Raw genomic sequence first — 12,732 nt, forward strand, 5'->3', positions numbered from 1 at the left:
TTGGAAGCCAAAGGACAGATTATTCTTAGGAAAATGCAGTACAGGTTTCTTCCAGTTTCTTCTGATTGACCCAGTTTTTCTCTTTGCTAGCCTCCACCTCCTCAGCTCGGCTATTCCGTCACTGCTGAAGACTTGGACTTGGAGAAGAAAGCTTCATTACAGTGGTTTAACAAGGTCTTGGAGGATAACACTGGTAAGGAACGTAGAGCCAGGATTGGTTTTCTTTTGTTGTTGTTTTTAGAGAAAGGGTTTTTCTGGGAAAATCCCAGGAAGTGTTCCATAATTTCTCTTGGTCTTTCTCATCTGAGGCCTACAGAAAAACAATCATTGAGATTGAGGGGAAGCATTTCTAGATGAGTTCTACAGAGACCTTAAACATCCCCATGCCCTGTGATATGCCATCTGGAAAGAATTCCAGACCAAGGAGGATGATTAAATTTCTTCTTTCTTCCTTAGTTGCTGCCGTGAATTCTGTCACTGAGACTCCAACTACCACTCAGCCTTCCTTTAATTTTACCCTGCCTGCTGCTAGTACTGCTTCCTCACCAGCCCCCGTCCCACCCCCAAGCACTAATCCACTGCTCGAGAGCTTGAAGAAGATGCAGAATTCCCCAGCCCCAGCATCCTGCCCAGGTGAGTGGGAAAGGCTTCCTTGGAGCATGTGATAATTTCAGCCTTTCTAAGCACCAACCTTTGTTTAGGTTGAAATGAAAGCATTTTGTCTGTCATTCTCTGGAAACTGTTCTAAAGGTTCACCCTCTCCCATCTTACCAAACTTGAGCTGGGCAAGGTTAAATCTCGACAATTTTCTAGTTAGGAAACTTAAGGGAAGAATGGCTGTGACATGTAAAGCTGGTGAAGGCACCTTAGTTTGGGTAATCAAATCGCTCTTGATTTGAAGCCTATTCCCTTAGCTGCTCTGAGTCTTGCTGTCTTCTGTAAAATTAGTATAATGCTTACCTTGTAAGATTTCTTTGAAATGTAAATGTACAGACATAAGGTATCTTGTTCCATGGCTGTTAGACCACAGACATAAAATAATACTAATTCCTTTTCCCTGTACCTTTCCAAGGGCCTGTCGATCATCCCAGTGCTGTGCCTTCCTGGCACTGCATTTACAACTCTGTTGCACTCTAACATATAGTGGTGTAGATAAGCTGTTCCACCTCTTCCAGGGCTCCGGGGCAGACACTGTCTCTCATTCATGGTTGTAAGCACTGCACTTGACATGTGGTAGGTGAAAATAGCAAGTTTTTGTTAGATGGATTAGGTGTGTCTACCTAAGTAACTGTACTTAAGGGTTCAGATGACTGATTTCCCTCATTCTCCACACATTTAACTCCCAATTAGGGCCAGTTTTATCCCTTTCTGTCTGTCTTAGGATTTCTGAAGGGTGGAAAAATGATTTACTGTAAGGGTCTGTGGTCGGATTTAGTCTGCTGACTCCTGGATCTCTAGTACTGTGCTAGGCATATGAGGGGTACAGAAGTATTGAATCCCGTCACATTTGAAGCAGTCACAATTCACTTTCTCAGTAAATTCCTCTACTCTTCTTTGCAGAATCTGCTGGAGTAGAAACCACCGTGGCCCTTTCACCTCTGAAGACACCGAGCCTTCTGGCCCCTCTTGAGCTTTCACAGTCAGGGCCTCTTCCAGGCACCGCTTCAGACTCAAAATCCACAGCCACTCTGACAGGGCTGGTTCCTGCTGCTTCCACAGTGCCAGCTCCTGGCACCACCAAGTCACCTCCACCTCCTCAGGCTGAGACATCTACCACATCCCCAGCCCCATCTCCCCCATTCTCCACTCCTAAGCCAAGTAGTCTGTTGGGAATGCTGAGCACCCCAACTTCTACCCCTTCTGCTACTGCAGCTCCTGATGTGTCTTCAGCAACTCCCATGTTCAAGCCCATTTTCGAGGCCCCACTCAAGAGTGAGAATGAAGGCCCCTTGCCTGCTAGTCCTTCAGTCGTAACTGCAGCATCTTCTAGTTCCGCCCTTCCCGTGACTTCTAGCACCTCAGCCCCCACTTTCAAGCCGATCTTTGGCAGCCTGGGGTCACCCACATCTGTGTCCTTGTCCACTCCTTTCTCCTTCAAGCAAACAACTACTCCGGCTACTACCACAACTGTCCCTGTCTTCACTGGCCTGTCCAGTGCCACCTCTACAGTGGCTTCCATCACCACAGCCAGTATGTCCACAGACTCTGCTTCAAAGCCTGCTTTTGGTTTTAGTATGAACACCGTGACTAGTTCCACTACTTCCACCTCCCAGCCTTTCCTCTTCGGGGCTCCCTCTGCCTCTGGTGCCAGCTTTACTCCAGCCGTGGGCTCCCTTTTCCAATTTGGCAAGCCTCCTGCCATGCCTCCTTCAACAACAGTCACATTTGGCCAGTCCCTTCCCAGTGCTGTTCAGACAGCTCCCAGCAGCAGCACAGCCAGTTTTAGTGGTTTTGGCAGCACCCTGACCACCTCAGCCACCACCAGCCAACCCAAGCTGACGTTCAGTAGCACCACCACCCCAGCATTCAACATTCCCTTTGGTTCAGGCAACAAGCCCCCTCTCCCATCATATCCAGGAGCCAACCCCCCACCTGCATTTGGGGCCACTGATGCACAGCAGCAGGGGGCTACCAAGCCAGCCCTTGTCCCCAGTTTTGGCAGCTCTTTCACTTTTGGAAACTCTGTAGCACCAGCCCCAGCTACAACTCCAGCACCAACCCCAGTCCAGCCAAACTTTGGCAGTACCACGCAGTCAGCTTTTGGTGGTTTGAAACCCACAGCTTCTACCTTTGGCACCCCTGCCAGCACCCAGCCAGCCTTTGGCAGCACCACGGCTGTTTTCTCCTTTGGTGCAGCCACCACCTCTGGCTTTGGAGCTACAACCCAAACCACCAGCAGTGGGGCAAGTAGCTCAGTGTTTGGCAGCACAACTCCATCACCCTTTACATTCGGGGGTTCAGTAGCCCCAAGCAGCAGTGGAGGCTTTGGGATCAGTGTGGCCACCCCAGGCACCAGCTCCACTCCTGCAGCCTTCAGCTTTGGAACAGGACAGAGCGGGACCACTGGCACCACAACCCCCTTTGGGGCAGGATCCTTGAGTCAGAGCACCTTGGGTACAGCCAGCCAGAGTACGCCCTTTGCCTTCAGTGTGGCCAGCACGCCTGATAGCAAACCTTTGTTTGGAGGTAAGCTCAGAAATCAATTGGGTCTTCTGTGCCAGGCATGACTTTCAGTGCTGGCACAATGTCTGCTCTTAGGGAGCTTCCACGACAGGGTGATCAGACTTCCAGGTAGCAATAAATGTCTTGATAAAATAGGTAATTAGTGACTGTGGAGGAGCTTTTGTGGGTTTAAGTGATCAAAGATGTCCTTTCTGAAAAAGTAACAAATTTGAACAGCATATTTGTGACAAGAAAGGGTTGGGAGTATTGGGGCGGGTGGCAGTGGGGGTGGGGCAGGGGCAGGCATCAGAAGGAGAAGGAGAGCATGGCAAGCACAGGTGATAGCTGATGCAGAGGCCCAAAGGCAGAAGAAGCTTGATACATTCATGAACAGAAAAGGCAAGCAGTGCTATATATAGGTTTAAAGTTGGGGGGAAATGCTACAAAATTGAGAGGCAGGCAGCGCCAAATCATTCCTGGCCAGGGTTAAATGTTTAAATTTTAAGAATTCAGGGAAATCATTGTAAAACTTCAGGCAGAATGATGTGATCCAGCTTGCCATGTGAAAGATGAATGATAGAGGGTTTTGACTTTGATAGTCTGGATTGGGGGAACGTGTAAAAGGAGGGCCTCTTGAAATAGTTGTTTAGTAGCACGGAAGAGAAACATAGAATTGCCAGGCAGTTTTGAGGACTGGGAAATTGTGATTATGAATTTAGAAGGAAGCCAGTCAGCACTGATGTCTTCCTTAGGAACCTTCAGTTATTGAGTCATACGCCTAAGCTAAGTCAGTAGCTGGTAGAACCCAACCTGTTGAAACTCCAGCAAGTGTAGCAAGAGGAGACAATGGAATGGAGAACTTGATGAGGATGAAGGAATGGAATGGGTGTACTGGGAAAAATAAGCCAGAAGAGAATGAGGTACTTGAAATTGAGAAGTTAGCACAGTTTCTGGTAGTGGCCAGTTTGGCCCTAGGAGCGGGTAGTGGAGGTGAAGGGGAGGAATCACCGACACAGTGTGAGCAGATGGATCATCTTCGTGTTTAGGTCCCCATGAGTGGTGCTGCTGTAGGGTGGGCAGGAAGACAGTGAGCCAGGGTCCTCATTGGGTGGAAGGGAGTGACCTGGCAGTTGACAGATGACAGTGACAAGGAGAAAGAGCTGAGTTTAGTAGTCCGATGGGCTTAACTTCAAAGGAGTTAAGGTGTTTGAAGGAACAGAAATGGTTTAGAAGTAGCACCAGAGAGCAGGGAAGATAACCTGCCTTACCTCCAGGTCCAGGAGAACAGCCTTCCCTTGGAAGGGGGTTAGAGCAATGTCATTCCAGGACAGCCAGGAGTCAGGGCAAGAAGGTGAGGGGAAGGGAATTTGCTGGTGCCTGCATGTTCCAGAGGACGCCATGGGAAGATTAAGGGACCAGCAGGGTTGTGAAAGGCTTGGGTTTCTAGAGGGGATGGGCAAGTAAACAGAAGAGGCAGCACGATAGTTGTCCTGATAGAGAGAGGTGGGGAGCCTCAACAGGCCAGGAGGTGGGGGGGTGGGGGGCACCGAGTGTTCCCTTCTCCAGTATCAGTGAGTCCTGTAGTGGCCCAGGGACCTCAGTCCTTGGCGCAGGAGAGGAAAGGGCAGTACCCAGGGACTTGGCAGAGCAGGCCAGTAGAGGCATTTATTACCTGGAGCATCAGACCTTAAGACTTAATTACCTCCTTCAGTGCCTATGGTGGCGTGAGACAGGAACTGGAGTCCAGGGCCAAACACCCTTCTGACCAGGGAAATGCCCCAGCAGAGGGCAGGTCTCCCACCTAGATTCATTGCTGTTTTCATGCCCTGTGTTCATCACTGGTCTCACCTTTACAATTCTCTGTTGTCTCTTTACTCTAGGCACTTCCACACCCACCTTTGGTCAGAACAGCCCTGCCCATGGAGTTGGCACGTCAGGCAGCAGCCTCTCCTTTGGGGCGTCCTCAACACCCGCCCAGGGCTTTGTTGGAGTCGGGCCGTTTGGTAAGCAGCAGGTGTCTGTGTTGCCAGTGACCTGCCTAGCTCCTGAGGAGGAATTGGGGTGGCAAGTTCCTGGCTATCTGGAGATCAGGGTTCCTACCTGTAGAAAGATGTGGTCAGGCTAGGAGCCCAGCACAGCCCAGGTATGGAAGTGGACAGTAGATCTTAGAAGTTCCGATCTATTTGGGAAGCCAGGTTAGAACAGATTCCTGGGCCTTGTTCCCAGACTGTCTGATACAGGATTCTGAGGTTTTGTATTTTAAACTGCCCCCACCCCCACTCCAAACGAGCCCCAAAGAGCTTTGGACACTCTAGTCAAGCACTTAGTCTTCTAATATTTGCCTAACTTTGCAGAGATTGGGGCACCAGACTATTCTCAGGTACCAGCTGCCCTGATGAGATTTTGTTGAATCTTTCCAGGATCGACGGCCCCTTCATTTTCCATTGGTGCAGGATCCAAGACACCAGGGGCTCGGCAGCGACTGCAGGCCCGAAGGCAGCACACCCGCAAGAAATAGCCTTTATCCCTTGCCCCTATCCCTTCTACCACCTACCCATTTCTGGATCTTGGCACCTGCTGGGAAGAGCCTGTACCCCTTCTAGTTCCAAAAAATAAATCTGCTCCAGATCTCTGGCTTCAGCCATGAAGGAGGTAGTGACAGTCCTGGGGGCCCTTTCCCTCCTCGTTGAGGAAGCAGAGGCCTCCAGGCCTCTTGAAGTAGCTGGGAGGCAGGATATGGCAGGACAGAAGCCAGCACCTTTACTTGAACAGTTTCACTGGTGAGGCTGGAGAACTAAAACATCTGTACATATCGTCCGCTTACTCCCCTGACTTGTTTAGTGTATAAGCTTAGTCAGGCAGCCTTCTTTCCCGCCTTTTCCCTAAGAGCCTTTAATCCTGGAGGGGAAAAAGTTCAACCCTTACTCACTTGCATCCCTGGGTTTGCATTTGATGGGAGTGGGGGAAATACATCCCTAAAGCTTTACCTTGCTTGGCTTGGCTTGGCTATAAGAAGTGGTTTCTTCCTCTGTCCCTGTAGGGGGCTGTTTCCCCATTTCTTGCTGCTTTGTCCCTCACTGGTTCCTTGCAGATCTATTCCTTTTAAAATGATCTTGAACCTAGCTTTGCCTTGAAGACCCCCATGGGTTCTGTTTCTGGTGTTGCTTCCTCCTGCCAAGTCTGAGTCAATGTTTCATCCCCAACCCTCTGCCAGTTTGGCCCCCAAAGCTTGGTGGCTCAAGACTGTTAGCCTGGCAGATCCAGAGGTGAGATACCTCACTCCAGGAGAGGGAAACCGTTGGACCAGTTTTCCTCGGCCTTGAAGCAGGCAGGATGCCCACTGCTGCTCTCAGCTGCCTCCCCTCCCCTTCCAGTCTGCCTCATTGGGCCCAAGTCTGCCTTTCCGGGAATGTATGTTAAAGCCTTGTCCTGTGTTACTTTGTCTGATGCTCATGTCTATTGCTCTTTGAATCGAGTTTGGAGGAAGAATTGAATTGTATGAGTGGCGGCATGTTAGTAGTGCCGGACTTAACTGTTTCAAGTTTTCTGGAGCCTAGATAATTGAATGTGGAAAGTAGCACCACTTTACAGCTACTAGTGCTGACTCCTGAATTTTCAAATGGTGTTTTGACTTTAAGGGCTGGCAGCCCAGGAGGATGGGGCCCACAGGAAGCAAAGACCTCTTCCCTCTGCTGTTTCTCTCCTTATCTGAACTTCCTGTAGGCTGAGTTACTAACCCCTAGTATATGTTAGGATACCTAAATTAATGGACCCTACTTTGAAATTGTATTAGTGGTTTTCCCAAATAGAACCCTCTCCAACCCCATCCTTTCCCGTTTTCTTCTTTGCTCCCCAAACCACATACCCCAGGCCCAAGAGCCTTGCTGCCATGCCCATCCTCTTTGGGAGAAGTATGAATGCGTGTGTCTAAATTAAAAGAAAAAAAATATTTAAACATTTTTTAACAAAATAAAAATTTATTTTTGTATTTAAGCTAAATTGCCTTTTAAATTCCTTCAAGCTTGGTTCATTGAGGTGGTTAAGTATAAAGCTATTGACTAGGAATTAGCTGTATAGTTAAGTTATACCTGTGTGAAGAAGCGTAAATGCTGTCCCAAGCAGTTTTCCTGAGGGACCAGAGCTTCTTCTGGACACATTATATAAAATGTAACTTACTTTATAATAATGTGATGTAGATGTAACAAGTCTCCCTTCCAACCCCACAGTGACTGAGGTTGAATGTTTTGTGGCAGGGGACTGCTTCTCCCCACCCCCAAGAAGAGCTCTGAAGTCAGCTGTCAGCTGTGTTAATCCTTAACTGTGGGAGCTGAGGAGGGAGCCTGACCTCAATTCCTGAATTACCTATTAGGATTGGAGGGGTGGGGGTGGGGCACGGGTATAGAAATCAAGCTTCTCCCTACCAATACCTTACGTAAGGTAGAGCCTCTTAGTTTTAGTACTCTGAGATAGTTTTACCTCAGTTCCACAGGCAGGACAGTTGGTCTGGGAGCCCACTGCAGAGGGTGTCCTGGCCTAGCCTGAGTGAGTGTGAATGTGTGTGTACATGTATGTGCACTGGACAGGACAGGAACAGGAGGCTGGGTCTTTCCATTACAAATAAAGACTTAATTCCTGTTGAGTCTAGTTGGAATTTTTAGTATGAATGTGCAAGTTTTCTCCTTGCTTATGTCATTAAGAATTAAAAGACTGTGATCTATCATAGACCATGTTCTGCCTTTTATTTTCGTAGGCAATGCTTCTCTCTCACTAGCAAGAATATGATCCAGGGAAGGGACCCAAAGAGCTAAGAAATCCACCCTGTCTTTCCAGCTGGAGAAACAGGGTACCAGTTTCCTTCCTGGCAGATCACCTTTCAAAACCCTTCAGCACCTGCTACTTGCAAGGCAGTGTGTTAGGACCAGTGCTGGGTTTTCGCCGCCGCTTCTTTCTCTTTGGAACTGGGCTGGGGATGAGTCCTGGCACCAGTGCTTTGGTCTGTGAAATTGAGCTAGAAGGAAATACAGAAGTTAGCAGTGACTAAGTCTTCCAGGCTCTTCCAAGCAGGCCCCCACCTCACTTACCTTGGTACCTCCACCCTTTCAAGTACAGCAATGAAGAAGCCACCAGTGAGCGTAGTCTCAGGGGAGGCCCGGAGGCAGTGTTCAGCTCCTGGGAAAGTGCTCAGGCCTCGATGGGGCCAGGAGGGTAGGGCAGGCACTAATCTGGAGAGAAGAAATAGCACAGGCTTTGAGGTAAAAGAACAGCTCCACTTCCCTGAGACCTTGGTGGTACCTGTTACCTGAAGGTCCCTGGGTTCTGCTGCAGGGCATCTTGTACCACGTCTTCATTCTCCTCCTGACAAATGGAACATGTGGAGTAGACAAGGCGCTGCAAGGAGGGGAAAGTGAGTGCATGGCAGAGGGCGCGCTTCTGGAATCCTGCCAGGGCATGCAAGCGTTCCTTGCTAGGTGTATCTGCCCTAGGCTCCTCCAGCTGTCTGGTCAACATACCTAAGGAAAAAGAGTGTTTCAATTCTAGAGTTTGATGAGAACATCTGCCCAGGGACACAAGGTCATTACAGAGGTAGAACTAAGTCTAAGACCAAAACAAACTACAACCCCTTCAGCTCTAGGCTTCTCTGAGCCTGCAAGCCGCCCGCCCCCTACTGGCCACACTTTTTCTCCATCTCACCAGAGCCACTACAAGAAGGATCCAGCAAGATGTACTGGACCTGGCGGTAACGGTGATCTGAGGGCGAGACTGCCAGGAAGTCCTTCTCAGCTAACTCGCAGCAGGAGACTCCTGCCCGGGCCAACAGAGTGGCCATAGACACCAGCCGCTTGGCATCCAGGTCAAAGGCAAAGATCTTCCTAGGGAAGAGGTCAGAGTTGAGAGGAGCTGAGAATTTAGGGAGCATCTAACGGCCAGTAGTTGGGGGAGATAAGACTTTCTGTCCTCAGAGAATTTAGAATCTTAAGAGGGAACGGTGATTTACGTGCAGTTTGAACAGCACACATACACTGAGGTGTATGCACAGCCCTGACATGTACAACAATACAGTGTACACTGATTTCACACAGGAAAGAATATATAAATGGCCTACAAGGCTCAGTGAGCAGAGGAGACTGGCCAAGGACTCTGTCCTCTGCTGAAGGATCTATATCCCACCCAGTGGAAGGTTTGGCTTGTCCCATACCACAACCTGCCTGAGGTCCAAGAAGTCTTTTATGGAACTTTATGAAATACAGCATCAGGTCCCAGCTCCTCCCTCTGCCTCTTGCGAACCATGGAACTCACCCTTGGTTCCTAAGAAGAGCGGCCAGGTGGCTGGTCTTATTGCCCGGGGCAGCACATGCATCGATGACGTGGGACCGTGGTGGAGGAGCCAGCAGCATGGCAGGGAGACAGCTAGCCTGTCCGGGCAGGGCACAGCAGCAAGGTGAGTAGAGACACCAGGCCTGTCAATCCCCATTTGCTCTTCCCTTTTCCACCCATGTTTCCTACCTTGTCTTGTAGGATGAGGTGACCAGCTTGGTACAGTGGGTGTTCATGCAGATCTGTCTGGGCAGGAAACACAAGCAGTTCTGGCAACAAGGGATCCAGAAGAAAACTCTTCCCTTTGAGAGCCCTTAAGTCATCAAGGCTGCCAAGGAAGAGGTTAGGGATGGAATAAAACATTAGTTTCACAAATATTTTCTGATTTCCTCCATGCCAGCACTAGGGTGGATGCTTTACGAGTTATCCCAAATTTTACTGTTCACTCATGCAACAAATATTTACAACTGCTATGAAAAAATAAACAGGCTGGAAAGATAGAGGCAGCAGAGTCAGTACTTAAAACCGTGGGTTCTCAAGCCACTTAAGATCCAACACCTCTACCATTAATTAGCAGCTGGAGCTTGGGTAAGTGACTTAATTGCCAAGCCTTGGTTTGCACTTCTATACGATGGAATGACAGCTATCAGAGGATAGCTGCATGGATTAAATGAGTTAACATGTGCGAAATACTTGGAAAAGCACTTGGCACAAATTAAACAGTAGATAAATATCTTTACTATATTAAAGCACAACCTTGGGGAAGGGGTATTTTCCAAGAAGGGGAGAAATGCAGAGGATGTAAGATCTGAGCTGATTCCCGACAGACTAGGGGTTCTGCAAGAAGCTGAGGTAAAGTTATATACACTGTAACTTTGCAAGGGAGTATTGTCTGCTCTAAGTGACATAGAAAAAAGCTTAGCAGATAACGTGCCTCAGTTCAAAAAGTTATCAAGTGGCAGAGGTGGAATTTAAACCCAAAGTCCTTCTCCACTACTAAACCATCCTGGTCTCCAAGAGATGTGCTACAATGCAGGAGGAACATCTAAGATTGGTAGAAAAAGAAGAGAGAAGGTGTCTCAGAGCTGTCAAAGGACAAAGCAGTAGGTAGGTGTGAGCCCAGCAGTGGGGGAAGCAATATGGGCAAGAGACAGCACTGCTGCTGGAACACCAGATGCTTGGAGCGCCATGGCAGATGGTCCTGGCGGGGAAGCAGGAGGCACAGCACAATGGAGAACAAGTTTTCAGTAAGCAAGTAGCAGCTTGAAATCAGTTTTAGATCTTTTTTCAGTCAACCACAAAGTGAAAGTACAGAAGTGGGGAGACTGTTTTAGGAGATTCTTTTGTCAGTCCTCATAGGAAATGTTAAGGGGCCAAAATCTAGGCAATCTCCAAGAGGATGAAAAGGAAGGCGTGCTAAAGGCAGAGGAGTTAAGGACTGGAGGGAGTGGAGGGGAGCCTATGCTTGGGCAGAGTACTTAGAAATGACACTATTCATTAGGTTAAAATAGGAACTGCAGAAGGTAAAGCTGGAGGTGGAAATAATGAATTCAGTTTGAAACATGTTGTGATTATGCTGTATGTACAACATTCATATGAACCTGAGGGTAGGAATACAAGAGAGAAATCTAGATCAGAATCATCAGGATGGAACTGAGAAAGAATTAACAGCTACTTCAAAAAAATAACATATGATGGGACTCCCAGGGAGGAAGACAGGCTTTGGAAGAAAATGGAGAAACCACTGGAAAAGTAGAAAGAAAACCCAGAGCATGCAGTCACAACCACTCAGCTTGTCTCTTCCACAGCATGTTACCCCAGGTCCCCCCTCACCCCCAGATAAAGGCAGCACAGACAGACAGGGTTCCAAGCTCTCACCTAGAAGCCCGACCCTGGTAGGAGAAACCCTGTCTCTTGAAATAATCTATGGTATCATCAGAGCAAGTCTTGAGAGTGTTCACCCGCACAAATCGAGGCACCTGGGAGGCTAGGAAGCAATCAACAGTGAGTGAGCAGGAACATGGCCTCCGAGAGCCTCCACTGCTATCTCCTACCCCACCCTCTTCCCAGGGCTCCTTCCAGTTCACCTGGGCCGGGCCTGGATCCCACTTCCAACAGGTCCTCATTCCGGCTCACACCCCGTTGAACCTTGAGCCGGGCCAACTCGGCCTTCAGCCTTGCCTGGTGCCGGGTCAGCAAAGCCTTCCATTTGCCCCCACCCCCTCGAAAGCCCCGGCCCAGCAACAACTCATACACCAGCACCTGAGGATGGAGAAGCAAAGAGAAAAAAAGACTAAACATTAATGCCTCAAGTATTTGCTGGAACTAGAAGCACTGAATTGACCACTTGTCCAGGTAGAGATTAAAGATGAGGTACCTTGTCCAAAATTTCTCAAAAAGTTACAGGCCAGTGTCCTGCCTCCCAGTTGTGGGACCTTTTCCCGAGGAAGCTCACGAGCAGGGCTCTGCATCCCGATCCTCCTCCTTGTCGATATTACCCTTTGGTTTACTTAAAGAGTCTAGTCTACACCGTTGCTACTTTGTACTTCTGTCTTTATTTAAGAGATTGGAAGCTTACAAAGCATTTACATCCCATTTCAATTCCTAACCCAGTGAGGGGGCGCTCAGACTCAGGCCAGAAAGGCGTCGTACTTAAAATTTACATCGTGAACGGTCGCAGAGCTGAGGCCGGTGACAGATCCCTGACCCTCCTCGGGGTTTGCTTCGGAGGTGCAGGAGTTCTCTCCCGGCCCCCGCCCCCATCCCACCCCACCCCATCACCTTGGCCAGGTGCGGTCGCAACTTCTTCTCGGTGCGGAGGAGTCCGGCGCTGGAGATCACGGCGTCCAGCACGGCGGTGTAGCGCTGCGTCTCGCACACCAGCGCGTACAGCTGCTTCGCGTTCTGCGCACGGCGGAAAGGAGACACGTTGAGCCGGGGCGGTCCCCTGCCCCGGACAGCCTCCCACCGCCGCCCGGGCGCGGCCCAGCCCACCACCCGCCCCGGCCCCCAGACCCTCCCGCGCCCGGGTCCCGCTACCTGGAAGCGGCTGCCGTATACCAGCCCCTTGAGGGAGCCCTGGCGGCTCTCCACGCCGGCCAGCACAGCCGCCGCTGCCGCGTACACCGCCATGCTGTTCTCCCGCCCGCTTTTACGGCTCTGTCGCAACGTGCGTTCGCCTTACGCCCGCTTTACGCCCCGCCCCCTGGATTTCCCGGGTCGAAGGGCACGAGCGTAGTGGTCCCCGCAAGGCCG

At 49.8% G+C, this 12,732-nt stretch overlaps 2 protein-coding genes across 8 annotated transcripts in view; one reads left to right on the forward strand and one right to left on the reverse strand.

The window, feature by feature from the left end:
* The window catches only part of POM121C (POM121 transmembrane nucleoporin C), a 32,556-nt gene extending 25,401 nt beyond the window's left edge, over positions 1–7,155 (forward strand). For all 6 annotated transcript variants that reach the window (XM_077140914.1, XM_077140913.1, XM_077140915.1 and 3 more), the window contains 5 exons: positions 91–193; positions 457–633; positions 1,561–3,186; positions 5,043–5,165; positions 5,583–7,155. In XM_077140914.1, the coding sequence (XP_076997029.1) occupies positions 91–193; positions 457–633; positions 1,561–3,186; positions 5,043–5,165; positions 5,583–5,680 (2,127 nt within the window). In that variant the 3' untranslated portion in view covers positions 5,681–7,155. The remainder of the gene's footprint in view (positions 1–90; positions 194–456; positions 634–1,560; positions 3,187–5,042; positions 5,166–5,582) is intronic.
* A 378-nt stretch (positions 7,156–7,533) lies between these two features.
* Positions 7,534–12,627, reverse strand: NSUN5 (NOP2/Sun RNA methyltransferase 5). Of its 2 annotated transcripts, none has more exons than XM_077140924.1 (10): positions 12,517–12,627; positions 12,259–12,381; positions 11,565–11,739; positions 11,356–11,464; positions 9,667–9,805; positions 9,460–9,575; positions 8,894–9,032; positions 8,462–8,550; positions 8,244–8,384; positions 7,534–8,170 (listed from the first exon to the last, which is right to left on the reverse strand). In XM_077140924.1, the coding sequence occupies exons 1-10, from the start codon at positions 12,607–12,609 to the stop codon at positions 8,056–8,058; spliced, it is 1,239 nt and encodes a 412-aa protein (XP_076997039.1). In that variant the 5' UTR covers positions 12,610–12,627; the 3' UTR covers positions 7,534–8,055. The 2 variants fall into 2 exon arrangements, with proteins under 2 accessions (XP_076997039.1, XP_076997038.1); XM_077140923.1 differs by having other exon boundaries at positions 8,462–8,672; positions 8,854–9,032.
* Positions 12,628–12,732: the final 105 nt, after the last annotated feature.

The sequence above is a fragment of the Tamandua tetradactyla genome, chromosome 23 (genome assembly GCF_023851605.1).
Source record: "Tamandua tetradactyla isolate mTamTet1 chromosome 23, mTamTet1.pri, whole genome shotgun sequence".
Classification (NCBI taxonomy): domain Eukaryota; kingdom Metazoa; phylum Chordata; class Mammalia; order Pilosa; family Myrmecophagidae; genus Tamandua; species Tamandua tetradactyla.

Coding starts and splice junctions, on each gene's coding strand:
- NSUN5 (XM_077140923.1), bottom strand. CDS start 12,609: ATGGCGGTGTACGCGGCAGCGGCGGCTGTGCTGGCCGGCGTGGAGAGC. Junction 9,033..9,459: donor GCTCTTCTTAGGAACCAAGG/GTGAGTTCCATG, acceptor CCTCTTCCCTAG/GAAGATCTTTGCCTTTGACC. Junction 8,385..8,461: donor CAGAACCCAGGGACCTTCAG/GTAACAGGTACC, acceptor TCTTCTCTCCAG/ATTAGTGCCTGCCCTACCCT.